At 43.9% G+C, this 20,943-nt stretch overlaps 1 protein-coding gene across 1 annotated transcript; it reads right to left on the minus strand.

Moving 5' to 3' along the window:
* Window positions 1-531: 531 nt before the first annotated feature.
* On the minus strand, window positions 532-17,246 carry LOC126541360 (5-hydroxytryptamine receptor-like). The gene is made up of 2 exons (XM_050188111.3): window positions 16,952-17,246; window positions 532-12,568 (listed from the first exon to the last, which is right to left on the minus strand). The coding sequence occupies exon 2, from the start codon at window positions 12,478-12,480 to the stop codon at window positions 11,050-11,052; it is 1,431 nt and encodes a 476-aa protein (XP_050044068.1). The 5' UTR covers window positions 12,481-12,568; window positions 16,952-17,246; the 3' UTR covers window positions 532-11,049.
* Between the last annotated feature and the right edge of the window lie 3,697 nt (window positions 17,247-20,943).

Consider the following 20,943-nt stretch of genomic DNA (forward strand, 5'->3'; position numbering starts at 1 on the left):
GAGTTCTGTTCCGAACGGAAGTTCTGTGCACTAAAAGAAGTTCAAAATATGAAGGCTGCAGTATACTTAGTTCAACCACTCGTGAAAGCCGGCGCATAGTCATATAAAGTGGTCGTTTTGCAAGTTTGTATAAATGATGTGCAAAAATGGCCAAAATAGCCTGACGAATGTAAGTGCCAGAAATCATAAAAAGCAACTATTGCCGTTGTCCGCGGTGCGTCTTATTTGACTTGCATTACAAAAAAATGACAAGTTTACTTGGTGGTCTTGAGGTGCGGAAGTTATGCTAGGAGATAACGCGTAAAGTAACATGATGCCAACTGGAGGAAAGTGGTGTGAATGTGGTACCAAGTATGATAAGTTTTGCTATTTAGCTGCTATTTTAATAAAGAAAAAAATTGAGCTGTCAAGACTTCAGTGCATTATTGAATACCCACGCTGAATACTCAGTTAGCTTTCTTCTGATTTATTTATTTTTTCCTCCGTGAAGCATCAGTGTAGGAGTGTGATATCAAGCAAGACAACAGATAATTTTAATATTCACTTCTTTATTAGACCTTGTTTGAGAGAACAACAGTTAAATTTTTCGCCACCTTCTTGCCGGCGACAGAGCATCTTAAACAACTCGCATCACTTGTCAATCACAATAAACAGTCCTGCAGAGCGTCCGGTAACAACATTCGTCATCAAACGTTCACACTGAAGCTCGATTCAAAATAACAACAAAACTAAGCACAAAAGAACAAGCTCTACTGTAATGGGTGGGCACAAAGGACACAAGCAAGTGGGTCTTTAGAAGCACACCAAAAATAACAGGCTATGTTCGCTACAAGACGGAGATGGGCAGTCGCATGCTCGCAGATTCTTTTTTATTCCCACACACACTACATAAACTGAGACATTGTTGGGAAATATTGTGTATACCGTTGTCAAAACAGCTTCATTCCATTGAAGCTGTCCAAAGAGCCATACTGATGAAATAAAAGAAACGTTGTTACTATATTCATGCTCCCTAGACAATTAGCCTTTTTCTGCACATTTAATCGGAATTCGGTAGTAATACTGCGAAGAAGATACTATAATAAAGCAAATATATATAACATAGAAAAGACAGGATTTTGTTATGTTGGTGCTTTGAAGGTAGATTGGTACGAGATTATAATTTCTCATCGAAGAAACAGAGAATTCGTAATAATTTCGCTAGATTTCCTAATGCTTTACTTTTTAAAAACATACAGTTTGGACGGTTTCTTGAGTAAACCTAATTGCTTGTTTGACGTTCTCCGTCTGTCGTCATCACCACGCCTCATGCTCTTCTCCTTTCCCTCTTTTTTTCCCTCTTTGTTGCTGTCCTTTTCCTCTTCCCTTTCGCTCAGCGCAGAATAGGTCGCTAGAAGAATGTACCTTTGATCGATCCCTGTGCATTTCGTATCATTAAACTCCTTTTTTTTCTCTCGCTCTCTCCGACATTTGAAAACAGACTTCGCGGTAAAAATGAAATGTTCTTGTTTAAAGAGTAGTATGAAAACGGTATAGGTATTTTACTGACATATGTATTACTTCAAGAGGTACTGAATTTTACAATGAGAGTAAACAATTTTTGGCGTTATCTTGAAGACCTATCAACCATGTTAATTCATATGCTTTCATGATCACACGGCATTGCTGCACGGTTTTATCAACCGGTCATACTTGCCTTACGAACAGCCAAAAAGCACTTGCAGTATTAAAATACTGCATATTTTTCATGTTCAGGCTTTGAAGTAAGCTTTAGATTGATGGCCTCCTTTCTAAATAACAAAAAATGAAGAAATACATTTTCTCGGCAACGACTACGCCAAATTTTATGACGTTTGTTGTATTTTAAAGAAAATTTTGAAATCCAGTTATTCGCTAAATACATCTTTTATAGAGGTTGACAATAGCTTTAGACAGACTAAATGTTTCAGATTTTTAGGAAATCAAACTATTAAGACTAAGTCAAATTAAGCAGTCAAAAAATGATATCACAATTCCGTAAAATGCCTCTAATAGTACATCTAAGGCTGACAAAATTGATTTATCACACATGGCTCTCAAATACAGAACTAATATGTCAGCATTGGCAAAAGCCTCCAATATGTTATCACAAATTCACGTAAGATATACATATTAACATCGATCATTTTTTTCTTCAGTTGCTCTAACGCATGCCGAATGCAAAACTGCGACATCTGTTTTGATCCAGACTTACGCATTGGTAAATATCGCGCTTCTATTTTTGAAAACTTCTCGATTTCTGGCAATATTTGTAAAAAAAATGCAAGGCCTAAATAAAAATTCTGCTTGCTATGGTCACTAAAATTGATCCCTCTCTCTTTAAAAATTCAACAAATTTCTCCGAAATTGGACCAGACAGTGTCTGATAAAAAGCATTTCTGCGTTCTACATCCATTTCAATAGGTGACATCGCAGCTGCTCCCAAGCTTAAGTTCCCGCTTAAAATTTGTTTCTTTCAACAGCTGGCCCATAACACAGTGTTCACGCCGCCATTGCTTTTGTTATTACCGTGGCACTAACATTGCCTCTAGCTACTTGACCAGCAACAATCCTTGCTTGACACGTATTGATGTGACGTGTCAGTTCTAGCCCATTAAGAAGCACAAACTCTATAAGTGTTTTAGGGAGGACTTAAAGTTTGCAGACGCGAATGCGTTAGTTAACCCATCTTTACTCAAAGGCAGCGTAAAGTATTTCAGACGTTTAGTATTTTACCCTCAACCAAGACAATTGGGTGGGCGGCAATTTTTTATTTTCAATGGCAACATTATGATAAAAGCAGCTTTGTTAAAATATCCAAGAATGTGTCATTTTGCGGATTTGAAGTGATAAAAAGCTGTTTCTCTTTCAATCCTCCTGGGGAAGAACTGAGTAAATATTTGTTGATGCTGAACATTTTCGCAGAAGTAGCCTTACCCTAACCTGTAAATAACTACGGATAAATAATTAATTTACTCGATTATATGGTCACAGCATGGAACCGCATTTGAGTGATAAGCCACAGATTGAAAAGAAGGCGACAGTGCATTCCCTCTAAATAAAGAAAAAAAGATTTGGAAGTTCGCTTCTTTTAAATTATGGCACAAGTAGCGCTATCAATAAAGAGCTCCCATACAAAGAGCAATTCTTCCATTGGGCAGTAATTCAGTTTCTGTGCAACCTATTTATTATTCACTATTTGTGTCAAATTTTCAGCTGTCATCGAGGGGGCCATACGAGAAACAAGCCATACATGGCTGATCCTTTATCTGTTCTAGATTTTTATGGAAGGTGTTACTTCCTACCTCGCAGCAGCTGCCTTGCTTTGTGCGTCTCTAAAGCTGGCCTAATTATAGAAACTTCTCATGTGTCCTTGATTTGACGCCTTTCCGACTGTTCAACTAGTATCATTTTTCCACCACACCGATGATCGCATAAGGAGACGTCTCTCATGTGACACAGGTAAAACATGGCGATAGAACTACGTACTGTTAGAGCAGAGAGTGATCAAATACTTCGCCCTAATTCCTACCGCAGAAACAGCCGAGGATATCGTTTTCTTTTCTCTGGCATTGGAAATGCCTTAAGAACGACTAGTGGACAAAGGCCAAGGGCAATGAAATTTCTCACCCACTAAATTTGTTTTAAATGGCACTATATATACACCCCGGAATGTTTGCCAAAGTCGCAGAGCTGGTAATTGTATATATATATATATATATATATATATATATATGTATGTATACATACATACATATATATATAAGTTACCTCAACCCGCCGTGGTTGTTCAGTGGCTATCGTGCTCGGCTGCTGAGCACGAGGTCGAGGTATCGAATCCCGGCCACGGCGGCCCCATTTAAAAAGGGGCGAAACGCGAAAACACCCGTGCACTTAGATTTAGGTGCACGTTAAAGAACCCCAGGTGGTCGAAATTTCCGGAGTCCTCTACTACGGCGTTCCTCATAATCAGAAAGTGGTTTCGCCACGTAAAGCCCAATAAATTAATTAATAAATTACCTCACTTTAAACAGCACGCACACAGACGATGCGTGTACCTTGTAGTGTCGATGTGACCTGAGACCTAACACACCATGCCCGATATTTCGAAGCTCGCCACGGGGGGCAGTGTGCTCGTGCGGGCTCGCGTAGCAACACTTAGTGAACCACATGGACCAATCAGAGCACGTGGCAGTCTCACGAGCCCTGTCACACGGGGAGAGGGCTCGTCGTTGCACCCCTTCGCGGTGGTGGCGCGTATGCGCAACGCAGCAGCGTGGCCTCCCAGTTTGCGCATGTCACGCCGAGGAGCTGCGCTTTCGGTCATACGCCACTTCCAGCGAGTGGTAAGGATGGAATTTTTGTCAGTTTCAGTATAGAAAACGGCTATGCTTTTGTGTTTTTAGGGCCGGTATCGCTCGTATTTAAAACGCTTTATTCGCAGGCTTCTTCCATATCAACACATTCTTAAACTAGGATTTTTACGCCGCCCCACAATTTGTCGCAGTTTGTCTTGAAGTCCGCGTTTTTACCAAGTGGGCTAAGTGTGTAGATTTAATGGCAGTATCCCTACGTCGCGGTTCCAGTCCAATAGAACAAGAGGCGCTATAGATGTCTTTCCGACGTAGCTGTGATACCTCAGCCACGTTATTTGTTCGAATAGAAAGCTTAAGAAAAGAAGAAAGCATATCTCGCGCACAGAGAAGTAAGGGTATTGAATATTCAATATTCCCCAGCTGAATTATGCACTTCTCTCATACCTTGGTTTACTAGTCACAACAAAAACATCTCGACGTAAAAGATGTACCGTACACAGTGTACTTAATTTTTCTAAAACTCAGTAAGGTGAAAGTTCGCCAAGTTGGTGGCCATTATTTTTGCTATATCTTAACGTGATATATGAGCCAAATGCCTTGAAATAGAAAAAAAATCTCGATATTTGCGAGGGAAGCCTGACAATGAACGTCGTTTATTCCAGTGCATAATTAACAATAGGCGACAACCTTCGACCCATGTTTAACGCTAGACGGCAGACTTGCATAAAACTCTGATATTTCAAGCTATCGCACACATTGGGTAGTGAAATATATCTTGAAACGTTTTGGTAATCGCAAAGGGGAATAATTGTGGGCCTATACCTAAATCCGTCCTACAACGCTTTAGGTTTATCGAACGAGTGCAGCCTCCTTATCCCGTGTGTTCAGATATATCCCTGCACCTATAGGTCACGCTAGTAACGCCTTGCAGAAAGTCGAATACATCTCGCGGCTGGAGACTTCGTTTGAAGCAACTGGGATAGCGTAACCTTTCTATATGCTTACCAGACTATTGCAATCGTGGTGGCCACTGCTCCAGATATTTACAATATTCACTCTATGATATCCTTGCAGAGAAAAAAAAAATGTTAGATCGGCACATTTGGTTTTTCGTTTAAGTCGTATCCTGTATGGTAACATCTTTTGTTAGATGGCTAGTCATCGTCATGTGACGATGACTAGCCATGAGTGCAGAATAAAATTTCACGTAACCGTCACCAACTGTTTTTTTTTTTTCATGTACACTTCACACAATCATATAAAGATGAACGGGACGCGTGGCTCAAGCTTGCGGGCATGTAGCGCTCCTTCCAAATGTAGCATGTGGGTGTTCATTCATCTCGTGCCTTGTGGCCGTGCTCTACTGTCGGCGAGAGCATAGAACACAGTAAAAAGGAGTATTTTGGACACTGATCAAGACACGCGTATACAGTTTTGTATCTTGATACTCCATTGATTACTGGTAAAGAAGCAGAAAATCCTGAAGCTGTGGTCTGACGTGATAACAGAAGATTACGCAAAAATAGTCCGTTTGAACTAGACGACTTGGGTGAACACAGCAGTGCACATGTACTTAACGACATATATAGTGAAATATTTTCCAATATTCTTCGAACTGAAAGTATTCGGCCTTGACTTTCTTCAGCTTCCGATCGTTAAACAATTATTCTACGTTGTACGTTTAAGATTTCCTTTTCTTCCAGCTGCGCCTCAAGATCCTGCGCTTTCTGAGGACGCGTAAGGTTTTCATTCGCTCCTAAAATATCAACAGATTCTTCGTTTAGTTTTCTGCTAACTTGTAAAATGGCATCATGGCAAAGCCTCATGCTGAACAACGATTCTCCATGTGCAAAAAGAGCGGGAAGGTATGGTTGCAACATGGTCATTCTGTTTAGCCCCTATCAGGCGCATACATGCACAATTGCCCATCACCGGCCACGAACCGTCGAGGTAAAACGTAGACACGCTTTTGCTGTATCATGTCAGGCACCAGTGTAAGTAGCGGCGGCTCCGGGAATCCACCTCGGGAGAAGATTCCACGAATGTATCGTCGTCTCAAAATCTGTACATGACATCGAGCTGCCAGAACTTACAGCAGGGGTTAATACAAGGGCACCACAGTAATAAAGTGGAATGCTAACAGTCGAAGCGGAGGCCTAGAATTTATAGCGTAATGGAGCAAGGAAGGGCTAGAGACAACGAGAGGAGGACAAAAGGTCCATGGTGAGAACATCATTCGAGCTGAAGTAGTATTTGTGTGTGTGCCTGTCTGTCTGTGTGTGTAAAATGTGTTATGAAATTTGATATTTATTTTTTATTGATCCCATTATAGGTTGTCCATTGTGTGTAAGAATCATGGGACATGTCGAATTTCACTGTATGAAAGGCACAGACCAAGTGATTGCGCACACAGTTTGAATAGAGTTCAAGTTGGAGTACTAATGGAAACGAAGATTTTGTGCATACAAACATTAACGTATGGTCTATGCTGAAATATTACATGCGGCTCCCAATTCAGTAATACCTAAATGTACATACCTTATCAGCCTACAAGCAAAATTTAGTCATACATAGGTTTATCACTTTACCTTTGACGTTTATTTCTGGTGGACAATACGTGTAATGGGCAGTATGTTTTGTATTTAATGGTCAGCGCAGCTAAACCAAATGGAGAGCCAGTGGTATTAGCAATGCCAAGCTGTTTGAACTTGAAAGCATACCAAGCCTCGGAATGCATTAAAGGAAGAAATGAGCAGTTAATTGGGGAAATAAGACGCCGGAATCCACTACACCTGGCGCGGTACGTTAGGCTAGTCATGTTAGGCGCTTAGAAAAGAAACTTGCAGAGAAATCACGCTTAGGAATGAAGCTCGAGCACAACGCTTTAACTAGAAACATTGCAATGCCTAAATTATATAAACATAGTGCGCTTTAGTGGGAGATAAGAACAACAGAATAAGAAGACGTCTCTTCCTTTCACACACACTCCAACATCGAGGCAGGTCATTTTCGACAAATTTTTTTTCGTTCACTCTGCTTTTCTGACAATAGCACATCTGGGCTTGTGGAGACCTGGAAAGGTAAGATGCCTCTCTCTGTTATGAATGGCTACACCGATACTTTTCCGATCACAACAGTAGAGATCAAATATAGTCCTGCTTTCGATATATCTACAACGGGGTACTTGCAGTGGGCGGCACCCAGCATTACCAACACCATCTGAATTCACAAGAAGGTGGCACACTTGATGCTGCCGAGACGGATTGCTAGTTTACACGCACAAGCTCGGTTTCCGCAACGACGCGCCATGTCGCAAAGGGCGACAGTAGCTAACCGTACGTATATAGAATGTACACACACACACAGATAATTAAGATTTCCATGCACACAAGTCCACACATGCTCAATTTTAGTAGTATAAGAGTAGGCAGACGAAAATTCAAGCAGCCTGTAATAATGCTCGTAAATATAGAAATATTTCATTTTGGAGCGCGAAAAAAAAAGTAAACGAAAAAGGGAAGGAGAAATGGGACGTCTCTCAGCGACGTATTCTGAGAGTATAAACATCCCTTAGAAGTTTGTAATCTTTCTACCTTTGACATATAGAGCAGCACATTTGAAAGAAATATAGTGAAGCAGTGACGCAAGATTCATATTGCATTTCTGCGCCGGGAAAGCGCCCAATGAGAGAACTTCATGAGGAACGCTTACAACCAAGTCGAAAACAATCGGCTAAATCACAGTTGAGGCCTGGCGACATATAGCACTTATGTAACTTTTGTCCGAGAAATTTGAAGACTGCGCTCCTGCGGATGAAGAAGAAACGCCACTGCAATTTAATATAGTTAGCTGTACAAGTGCACAAATGCACATGTGCTCTATTATACATCAATGACTCAGGATCATGAAGTTAAATCATAATTCTGAATTCCAAAATGCCATAAACTTACAACCTAGATGATGTTGCTAGAGAAACAAAGCAGGTGGCGTTGAAGCCATTTATGCGCCACTATAATTAGTTAAACTGGTTTTCTATAGGGCACATGCGCTCTGCTAGTGCTGCGCCATTCATCATTGTGTGCTCATTTCGTGCGTATTACAGAATTTTAAGCATTTTACGTTTTTAGACAGCGGTTTTAGACAGCGGAGTAGCCGTCACCATTTTAATGTGACTTCGTCTCTTTCTTTTATTTTCATTTCAATAAAAAAAGGCAGCGGTTCATTAGCCTAATTCACACTCAGAAATGGCCTACAATATGGTCTGAAGTTACGTAGCCCCTATGGAGCTTCGGTGACTAAAAGTACCATTATCCATCATGATACAGTAGGTGTGCCATCAGTACGAGAACACAGTAGTAAAGGAAAAGCTCGATCATTTGCACCATTCACAAATCCTTTTGGTACAACTACTCTCGACAGTTATATGGTTCAACAACAAACATTTACAGGGCGATAATCAAAATATGACAGAAGTTCACAATCTGGAAGCATGAAGTGGTCAACAGTGGTTGAAGACGAATTGTAACTTTAGCCAGCGTTTTCGCTAAGCGACTGTCTTCGTCAGGCTAAGCTGGCAATGACACACTCGCTCGTTGATACGTTGGAAACAGCGACATTCTTCGTTGAACTGATGTCGATCACGAAATTACGATAAGAAATTTAAGATGCGACAATCATAGCTTTCGCTATTTGCATTTTTTGACGTCTTCACACTGCAACGGATTGCACAGAGGGCCCACAGGACTGCAATGGTGGTTGCACTAGACAAGAACAACGTCTGAAAATAGTCATTTGTCTCATAGGTAAAATAAGTCACAGCATTTCCTTTACGAGTTGTAGGCTCAAAGATGTGGCCTAAGGTTTGTTGAGTCACAAATAGACACAAAGGAAGAAGCCATAAGCCTTATCCACACACCCAAGAAATATAAGCAAGTGATTACTGCCAATACGAAACCCGTGGCAAGTCACAAATGTCACTCTTCCACAACACGCAGACACACTGGGCTTTTCTCGTTTTCTTCGTGGTAAAGTTTGCAGATGGCATGACGGCACATATTCGTCCACTGGCGCCAAGGAGTTTGAAACGTGTTCACCGAGTGCACAAGTAACAGGCGTCAGCACAGAAAAGTATGCATGCACGAGAGCATTCTTTCGCAGGAAGTTGCCAACAGGTGTCTTGGTTTCACGTGGCGCTAGTCTTTCGCTCAGTGCACTAGAAATTGGTGCTCTTAAAACTGCAAGGTTTAATGCGCATACTGCAAGGGATCACGATCCTAGCCTAACGTGACCGCTAATGTAATAACTAAGAGTTGTTTGGTCCTTGTCATAGGCTACACAGCGAATGTCGGTGCTGTCTTTGAGCAGCCTTATCAGTATGTCTCATCGATTCCGCCTAGAGTCCAGAGCAGGTCATCGGCTATCGTTATGTTTTGACTCCAAAGCAATTTAATACGCCCTTGTCATCGTTTACCAGAATATTTGCTTTAGCGTTCTTAATTTAAGTAAGAGCTGCACATGTTGTGGACTTTTCGACGACGATATTAGTCAGAACAATTGTGCAAGGCACGTAACTTGGTGCTTTCAGGATGCTTCAACACTCTGACAGAATTAAAGTATTCGTATGTGCCATTTCAAAAGCACTACTCTTCAAACCTATTTCCTGTTACTAAGCACCAGTTATCTACTTTTTTATAGAATAATAGAGTTCCAACTGTAAACATACACGGTTTTGTTCCTTTGATATAGATGTGCATTACAAAGAAGCAACCTTTGTTACGAAAAGCTGAGGTTCATTTTTATGCTGATAGAAATATCCCAAAACAATATGCTTACATGTTTATTTAGACATTTTTTTTCAAAACTGCCGAATCGACAAACAACAAAAATACATGTGCATTCAACTTGTGAAATCTATAGGTACAGGGCATTGCCGAACATTTCATTAGTGATAATTTATTCTTAGCAAAACAGAAATGTTTTCTCTATGCTGCATAATTTGGAGGTAAGTGACCACCTGAATTTTGGTCGTCATGTAGACGACGGACTGACAGGTGCACAATATAATCAGTTTAGTCACTGCAAGCATATGCGCCCACTTACATTCAGTTATTGTCAATTTATAATAATCGTTTATTCGATGTCACTTTGCATTTGAATTTTAATTTGTAGTCGCTGAAAAGGTAACATGCTGGATTGTAACGAATGTAATAACGTAACAAGGCTATACATTCTTGTCCATTGGCTTTGCATGGAACCGGCTTTTTCTCAACGCTGTCAAGATATAAATATATCCTCAACTGATGAGCAACAAGGTGGACCCAAGCAACTTGAAAGGTCGTGATCTCTTGGTTGTGGAGCGCATGACCCATAAAAACTGAGGCAGGGAGGGGGAAGAACAAAATTAGGCTGATGCATTCTCCAACGATAGCGCCTTAGCCAGTGAATAAACTGAGTGTCAGTAATTTGAACAAAGGGTTTCTCAGTCTCAACAGAAGCTATCGGAGGGGCGCCGATACAACATCCCCATCCCTGCGGTTGACAACGCATCTCGGTCTTCCCATTGCCTCAGCCACAACGATCAACGTTTTGATACTCTAGGCAACGTCGCATCCAGTGCTCTTTAGTCTTTGAAGTCGGATGCACGTTGCCATGTTGCCTGCCTTCTCGTATATTTCTGCAAGCTGACTTTTCACATGACTCACCGCACTACTGGCGGTTACCGCTTGAATTCGTATGTTGGTTTCCTGTTGCACAGAAGCTTTCTGAAGGCGTTTCTGAAATCGGGGCTGAATATGGTGTATATGATCGGGTTGAGCATGGAGTTCACGTAGCCAAGCCACAGAAAGACGCTGAACGCGTAACCGCTGGACGAGCACGACGTGCAGAGAGTCATGAGGAGCACGTTGACGAAGAAGGGCATCCAACAGACGACGAACACGCCCGTGATTATGGCCAGAGTCTTCGCGGCCTTGCGCTCGCGCTTGGACTCAAGCGACTCGCGGGAGAAGTGCGGCTGCTTCTGTTGTTGCTTGCGGTCTTTGTTGGGATGCAGCGCTGGTCGCAGCGGCGCCCCGTCGTTGTTACGTGAGACGTCAGACTCCTGCGTGGTGGTCCCGCCGCTACACGAGTTCGGACTGTGATTTTCCCCGGCCACGATTACAGAGATTTCAACGTTTGATGATGGGCTCTTAGCCATCGCAATCGGAATTTTGCTGCCCGGTTTGTGGCGTATTCTGCGGCGCGCCACCTGGTAGATGCGCCAGTACAACAGCAGAATCAGTATTAGAGGCACGTAGAATGTGGCACACGTGGCAAATATCTGGTAGCCTACGTCCTGGCTTACCAGGCAGATACGGTTGACCTGGACCCTATGCTGAAAATCCGGGTCCTTCCATCCGAATACAGGCGCCACCGACACGGCGACGGCAACAGCCCAGACCAGAAGAATCATGAGCCCGACCTGGCGTGCGTTCCGTTGGCGCACGTAGTCCACCTGAGCCACCGTCCTGTAACGGTCCATGGCTATGGCGAGAAGGTGCAGGATGGACGCTGTGCAGCAGAGGACGTCACAGCAAGTCCACACGTCACACAAAGCGGGCCCAAGCGCCCATTCACGGCTCACTTCCGCTACGGCCGCGAGGGGCATCACAAGGCAAGCAACCATCAGGTCGGCGACACCAAGCGACAGCACCAGATAGTTCCCGACGCTTCGCAGATTTCGCTCCATGAAAATGGCTGCGATGACGAACACATTGCCCACCACGGTGGCGATAATGATGAGGCCCAGAATACACGAGACCAGCACAACTACGACGAGCCGTAGCTCGCGCGGCACAGTGGCCGGTGAAAGCGCATCATCATCCTCGGCAGCTATCGCTGCGGCCGCGTTGTAAGACGACGCGTTTTGACCCGTCATTGACAGGTTCAGCGCTGCCGCGTCGCCGCCGCCGATCGCGCTTTCGAACATTGTGAGCCACGGGCGTGTATCGTTGCTGTCAGTGCCCGTCCTATTCGCAACGTCCGTCGTCCAGTTGCTGCTCAAGTGTGGAGAGATAGTAGCTCTCACTGTGGTTCGAATCGCTGTCTCAAGAAAGATGGTCCCGGTGCGCCAAGCGTTTTCAAGAACGCCCGGCGGTGTTTGGTTCATCTTTGCCTGCAGCCGTGGCACTGCATTCAGGATGAATTGGCGCTTCCCACGTCCAGGGTTAGAGCGCTGGTCACGCGGCGATCGCTACCTGCGCATGGGAACAAAAAGTGAATTTTTTTAGCGCTACAGAGGATGGTAGCATCGAAAATAAATCTTGACACTTAAATTGGGTTGAGTTGTTTACCTCTCTGTAACGAACCCAATGTACGGCGCCCTCTAATATATGCAGGGCGTAAAATGCGCGGTAAGGGAATGCAACAAACTCTGCATTGTTCATTGACCTACTGTGATTGTATTTATTTTGTGGGCTTTCGTGTCCTAAACTGAAAAGTGGGTTATTAGAAACACCATGGCGGGATTAAATAAAATGCAAAAAAATGAAAGTAAAACATAACACGACTCTGATCATAAGGTTATTGTGCTTTTATAAGATTTGAAAACAGGAAGGAAACAAACGCTACAAAAATTGACTCGTCCTACCGGCTCTGTGCAAGCGGATGTCCAGCGAAGCTGTTCCAAAAGCACTACACCTACTGATGAAATGTTTCATTACTTTAGTCTGATGGTAGTGGTAATCGCTTTGTGGTAGCTGTGGTAGACCATGATTGGTTCCGCGACAATTTCAATACATTCTTGGCAAATATCCAAAGACGATCTGTACCACATGGTTGGTTGAGTGGAGTCGTTGTAGCATGCGAGTCCAAAGTTGTCCTTGACAAAAGAGAGTAACCGGTCCTTCTGGTAGGATTTCGCAATGTCAACATTAAAGTCGCCGACGATAACAAATGGTGTGTCTCGCTCTAGTCTCACCCACGCAAAAGTGCTTTCTCATGACGTTCTCAATGCCTGTCTTGAATGTTCCATGGTTTCAGTACTGTTTAATGAATAAAGAAGCATTATTGGAACTGTCTGACGAGCGAGAGAGAGAGACAAAAGAAAAGGAAAGACAGGGAGGTTAGCCAGTGTAAATACCGGCTGGCTACCCTGTGCTGGGAAAAGGGGTAAAGGGAATAAAAGGAGAAGGAAGAGAGCAAAAACAAAAAAGAAGTCAGAAGCGCGATATGGGAACCATTACTCTACGTACGCATGTATGCAGAATCGGGATATAATGTCCTTATATATATTTCATGGCCTAGTCATCAAGTATGTCGTTCGAATGCGTGTTTTGTGCTTATTCAGGAGTGAAACGGGTGCCGCTCTGTATGTCGTGAGCGTGATTCCAAATAAGGCATGCCTGCTTCAGCTCCGCCGCCGGACGGGCCAAGTTTCTGCCCATGGGCGCGGACAAGAAAAATGCCGACCAACAAGAGGCAAACAGCTTCTCTATAAAAGAGAGAACGATCAAGCTAGGAAATAGCAACAAAGAAGAAAGCCACACAGTATTCCCAACGCATTTACATTAGGCTAAACTGCCCAAGTGCTAATCATATGGCGATAAATACTAATGACCCTTGTTTACTTTCTTTGCCTGAAAATATAATCACGTTTTCGCGGTTAATTGCTCAGGCATCTGCGAAGCCTACGTGAATTCGGGGTCTACACCACTGATGTGTAAGCCACTATAAGACCAGTTGCTTGCATAACAAAGACCCATGTCCCTCTGAGCATTTGCCTCCCACGCGCACTTTCTTTCTACCGCACGGCCACCGTCGCGTGACCTCTATTTTGGTGATTACGTAACGAATAAACGGATGCATGCAGTCTTGGCACCTGCGCTCATAGGCAAACAATACTGCATGCAAGGTTCATGGAGTGCCGATGTTTTGTTCAATTGCCACAGAGGAGAAAGAAAGGCGCAAACCGTGGGGCGTCTTGCGGCATAGGATCTGGCATATAAAACTCAACAAAGAGAGGCGTATCCAAACAAAAACGAAACGCGAATGACAATGATTCCCGATATTTATCCGCGATTTGGGAAGTAAGCCCCTGTGCACACCATGGCCTCGCCACTGCAGCTTCCCCGGCGCTCTTGCTTTCGTTCCACTGGGTCTTTTTACCCGATAGATAGGAGGCTCTCAGCATAATCGGCACAAAGAGGCCTGAACATTCACAGCAGCACACACAGTGAAGAAAGCCAAATCCGCTGAGTGTGGCACTTTCTTATTGTGCGCAGTGTGAGAGGCTTGGAAATGGTCATCCTTTCTCTCCTTCCCATACTGCTCTCGCCTGACCTTTAGGGCCTGACTGATGCCTCGTTGGTTCCCCCACGTTCTGGCTGGATGATTACCAGAAATTATGTCTTATAGCTCTATCTGGTGGCAGGAACTCTATATAACTGATACCATGGTACAAGAATAATGTTAAAAAGGAAGCCAGTCGGGGCTCTTTTCCAAGCACCGCCTTCTTTGGCACCATATTAGACGGTTACGCATTCAAAAAATCAAGCGCAGAGAAAAAATAACAAGCTGGCGCTGGAAATTTAACTCAAGTTCCTTATATGAAGTGCCTGAGGCAATATAAGATCCTCCATTTGACGCGCAATTTCTCGGCTGTTCATCATGTGCCATATACTTTGTGCCATGACATGTACGAGCTTATATACATTTATTACTTCCGCAAAGGTATTCGTGAAAAAGGAGGTCTTGTGAAAGAGGTCAAATCAAAGAGGTCAAAATCCTTGTTTTGCGGTGATCTTCTTCATGCACAACACGTGTGGGGCAAGAACTTGGCGCTTTCTTTCCGTGCCTCACATGAGCAGTTATCTATTTCACTCTGCTTACCAAACCTGAATCTAGAAAGAGCCACAGTTACCTTGATGTAATGGGATTACAAAAGTGACATTCCAGCATTTAGCTTACGTTTCTTCATAACAAGAAGTATACGATACGCCTGCACACAATGAATAAAAGATGAAAAAAAGGTTACTAGTGAAGGTTTAAGCAACAAAAATAACAAGCTTTGCTCTTTCTGAAAAGCATCCTGCAACGTATTTTATTCACATGTATTGTTTGAACCTGATTTGCAACGGTAATCAGTATAGTTGATTGTTACAGTGGGCCCAAAGCTTATATTACCAGTTGAATGTGCCAGCTGGCCGTAAGGTTGAAGTTATTGCTCTAACTTTATGTTCACCGCTCCAGATATCACCTTTTTTTATGATACTTTCTTATAATCCTGACGCGTGAATTTCCTGAAGCAGCCATCCTTAGGCAGAAATTCAGCACGCTCGCCTCGCTTCAGCATGTTTAATATAAAGCCGGCTCAACTTTTAGTGCGCACTTGGATTTATTTAACTTCAATTTTCGCCACTTTATTACAGTCAAATCACTTCAAAGCTAATCTGCAGTGCATTTATTAGATGTTGCATAGTTGGTAGAACACCAAGACCATTCTGTTTTTCAGGTACCTCTCTGGCAATGTAGCTGGATCCATTTTCTCTATTGTCGAACTATTTCATCTAAATCTGTCACATTTATGTACATATTGATCTGGACCGTAAAAGTGAAAGGATGTTCTCGTGCGCAAAGGGAGTTTACAAATAAGCCAGTGTTGATCATCAGGGAAGCATTAGCAGAATTAGCAGACTGAGTGACCGACTGATATCTCCAGTGGACTTTCTCTTTTCTTTTAATCTTTCCGTCCCCCTTTCCCTCTCCCCAGTGTAGGGTAGCCAACCGGGCTCAGTCCTGGTTAACCTCCCTACCTTTCATTTATCATTTTCTCTCTCTCTCTCTCCTGATGGAAAATCCAGAAAAAGGGAAACTTTTTAAATTTTAGGAATGGAAGCTGATAGAAAACAACAGAGCAGTCAAATCTGCCTCTCATGTTTTTTTTTCTTTATCTTCGTTTCTTCCCGTCAGGAAAAGCTCACCAATTGCGTACTGAACATCAAAAGCAAGCGAACTATTTGGCCACTCTTTGTTGAGGACCTGCGAAGAAACAGTATTGTTGCACTGCAATTTCGCAGTGTTTTAAGCAGGTAGCATGCACACAAAACCGAAATATGTGAAAACAACAGTTTTGAGCTTTTGACACTGCAATGAACTACTTTATTTTAACCTACTCCATGAAATTGCGGAGCCTTTAAAGTTGCACAGTCGCACTGACTTCCTGTATTCTCTCTTTTCTTTTTTTTTGCTTGGAAAACAAGGCAGAAGAAATATAATGCGCAGTTGCTGCGGCCATCCTAATGCGTCGCAGGAAAAGATACAAAAGAACAAGCCCAAAGTTGTGCAAATAAAAGGCGTTATTTGATCAGCGGCTTCTGCATGCTCTTGTTAAACTCTTCACCCCAGCTTTTGGTTTTGCCTTTGTACAACTCGCTCTATAGTCTGTCTCCCATTTTTTTTCAGGGCATCAGATTTTGAAAACAACGTAAATCTACGCTTCCTCGGGCCTGTCATTTCCCACATTCGAGAAGCGGTTGACTGAATGAAGGCAAACAAAGTTGTTTTTCGATCAATTCGTACCCTCAAGCCACATGTTCAAAGATGTCTCTTTTTTTTTCGGCGGGTTCTCCAGACGTGCCTACCGTGGTGTCTTCCCAAATGGACGTGTTCACCCGCAGCGGTGCCGCTTCTTTTTGCGATCCCGGGGTGACATTGATGTAGAAGGTGGTAGTCAGTGTTTCCTTGCAGCCAGCACTTTAAGAACACTCCTGTCCTGCGGAGGAGACCTAGGAAAAGACTCGAACGCGGATGGCCCGCCTTGCGGGACCGGGCTGCTGTGGCGTGGCCCGGTCTGGAACGTTTTCAAGTCAGCAGCAGGCAGTTGAGTATGACGCGCTCTTGTTGCATGCGCCTCAATCCTTGCTGCTTGAGTGCGCAATTCTGCGAGAGGTAAGAAAAGACCGGTATAGGCGTGAGGTGATTAGATCTATCTATCCTTCCATTTACTAAGTTGCTAGCATTAGGAGCGTCAAATGGAAAAAAATGCATGTTTTTCTAGTCTGGGAAGCCGATAACATCGTACAAATATACATGCAATGAACTAGAAGAAAGGACCCCGAGGGACCCGATATTTATTAGTTAAATCATTAGAAGGCAACAAAGGATAGCAGAAAGGAAACCGTACAGGAAATATTTCGTAGTTTCTAATTGAAACAAAGAAATAAACATAAATGGAGATGAAAGTGTATGAAAAAGCAACTCGTCACTGGTGGGATACAAACCCACGTCTTCGCATTTCTGGTTAACATCTGCTTTCGCTCTTTATTTCCTTCTCTTCCTCCCCGTCTTCGAATTACGCTTGCGACGCTCTTACCAGTTGAGCTACCATGGAACCGTTTTCCCATCCACTTTCTGGGGTATTTCTGTCATTTTACCATGTCATGTTTTCCTATGTTACTATCTGATAACCCTGATAGTGTTAGCCAGCGCCTCTACTGAAGGCTATGGCAGTGGATGTAGAACATGCTACCTACCGCAGGCGTCATGTAGTACGTGAAAAGTTTTGGTTAAGGCAACTGGTCAATAAATCCGCGCATGGTACCTGAACGCATCAAAGCTTCCGGATTCGACGCCATAGCTACGTAATGAACGAGAAGAAAAAAAACTGAGGGCGCCATATTTTATTACTCAAACTGTAAGAAGCCACAAACAATTACACGAAGGACAGCATAGGATAAATTATTTGCAGTTCCTAATTTAGATAAAGAAACGATAAAGATAAATGGAAGTAAATGAAAAACAACTCGCCGCTGGTGGAACTGAGATTCTGTAATCAGATTTAGGTATACATTAAAGAATCCCAAGTGAATGAAACTCAAGCGAAGTCCACCCCTGCGGCGTGCCTCATAATCATATTGTGCGCTTGATAAATAAAGCCCCATATTAGGATATAACCCTTCTGCCAGGATGCGTTGTGCCGCGTGAAGCAATGACAGTGTTGACCTTCTCGGAGGCTATGAACAAATGCGAACAAGAACACCTGAAGCAAACACGTCTCTCTGTGTTCTGTGTACTGCCTAGACAAAAAAGATAGGTTACGCAAGTAACGTTAAATGTAAACTCACCAGTCTAGCGTTGAAATAAGTACTGATAAACTTCATCATTTGAAGTATGCATCACCGCGAATTATCGTCACTCAAAGCATCAACACAAACATCTTCGCTTAAATCGATTGCCAGAGGGCGTGGGATCTGCATAATCTTTTATACATACATACATACATACCTACATACATACATACATACATACATACATACATACATACATACATACATACATACATACATACATACATACATACATACATACATACATACATACATACATACATACATAAATACATACATACATACATACATACATACATACATACATACATACATACTTAAATCTACCTAATGTGTAGACGAAGTGTACTTGGCCTCGGGCGATCGCACAGCGAGCGCAAGAACAAAGACGGAATTAGGGCCTTTACAGTCCCGTTCTTTACAATTGCGCATTCGATAACAACACAGCCCAAAGCTTCCCAGCCTTAAGTACACTCCTTGTGGGGCCACGCCGTCCTGGGTGCCTCCTTTCGGCCACGAGAAGCATACCACGCTTCTCTTTACATTTATCGCTTCCCAAGAAAATCTTCGATTTCTTAGCCGCCAAAGGATGCTGCTTGTGTTCCATTGGCCATTGTTCTCGCTGGCGTGAGTACTGTGGCCACTGCCACAACCTCATTGTGCATGGCTTCCGACACTGGATCAAAGGGCTGCTCAGCCGGCAGATTAACGGACGTCATGCAAGCCATCTCGTTGCTGTCGTATCCACTGGACTACATTGTTTCGGGCACCTCCGGTTTTCCGCTTGCACCCTTAGCGTCACTGGCTGCCTCTGAACTACAGGAGTTCCATGGATTCTAGAATTACTTCATTCTGTGAGCGCAAACAGCAAATACACTTGGCGCTCGCCCTGCCTGGTCAGACAACAAACTATGGCTGGTTGCAGTGGGGACGCTTCGAGCTGGCGCCGAGGCTTCGCACAACTACGAAGGCCACCAGCACCGGTCCTTGGCAGAATTGATAAAGGCTTTGATGGCTGTTTTCTGCCCACCCGCACATGACTGCGACAAGCCCGACCAGCATGACTCCGCAGCAGGAGCTTGTGAGGGACACCACCCTGACCCAGAAGTCGCGCCCAGCAACGCGTCGACAGAGAGTTTCGCAGGCTGCTCCCGCGCAAACGCCGGCTCACAAGATGTTGCCATCGGCTCCGTCCCAGATGGTGGGAAGCCCATGACGACCGTTGCACCCGCGTTGATCCACCACTAGATGCCTCATGACACACCACCACCTCCACTATAACCCCTAAACACGCCGCCGACCACCTCTGCTACTTCTACATGTCAGACTACGCCAGCTCAGCTGATGCGACGAAAACCTTTCGAAGCCCAGGAGCGGCCCACCTGCACCCAGAAAGGTTCTGGCAGGTGGCCTTGCCACATCCTCTTTGTAGACCCCAGATGCAAACAATTTTTTCCCCCACGGGCCCAGCACTATGCATCCGAAATCATCCATCATGTCCACAGACAGAGACCATTTGCCGTCTACAGCAGTCGGCGAAGCGGCTCCCGAGCTTATCAACGCCGCGGCGCATGGAGGCACCAACGCTACGACTCAAGAAAGCCAACTGGTTCACGGATCACAGCAGGGCGGTGCTTCCTGACCTGTCGGAACCACACCCTTGGCTGTCAACGTAGTCGCCGGTTGAATTCGCGGCCGTTCACCCCATGTTTAGGGAAGCCTCGCTGACGGAAGCGAAGGCGTCCAACGCAGCTGAGGTCGTCATCATCATGAGAGACCTGTCCGTGCGCGAAAGACACGCAAGAGACCACCACAAAATGACCAGTATATCGCCGAAAGGACCATCACGAGAGACCTCAAGGGACTGCGAGCCACATAAGGCACGTGAAACGTCACTGAGCTCGACAGATTAAAGCGCATCGGCGAGTCGCCAGCAGTAAGCGGCAACGTTGCAAAGAAGCACGCGAGGGCTGCGCAGAGCGGCTTTTCACAGCACGAAATTTCCTGGTCTACGTCTCCAATGGCGAGGCGTTAACCGGCGGCGAGACCTGCGACCAGTGCGCAACAGCCAGTGCCGCCCGCCAAAAAGGCTGCTTGTGCGTTAGATGGCTCACTATCATCGACCTCACTCCCTGGACAAGCTTCCTCCACACTAAGTTGGGTGGTTGCAAGTTGGGCTGAAATCGCAGCGTGACCGAGTTTGAAGTGAAAGTGCAACTGGCTTCGGGTGCTAGCACCGAGAAGACGAAGAGGAAGTTTGAGTAGTACAAGCGTTCTGATCGACGGCCGGCTGTCTGTTTCTTGGCAAGATATAAATATATATTTATAAATATATATATATATATATATATATATATATATATATATATATATATATATATGTATATATATATATATATATATATATATATATATATGTATATATATATATATATATATATATATGTAAACATAGACAGAGAGAGAGAGAGGACGTGATCACACGACCGAACAAAAACGCAAGTTTC

Source organism: Dermacentor andersoni, chromosome 2, assembly GCF_023375885.2.
Source record: "Dermacentor andersoni chromosome 2, qqDerAnde1_hic_scaffold, whole genome shotgun sequence".
NCBI classification, from domain to species: Eukaryota; Metazoa; Arthropoda; class Arachnida; order Ixodida; family Ixodidae; genus Dermacentor; species Dermacentor andersoni.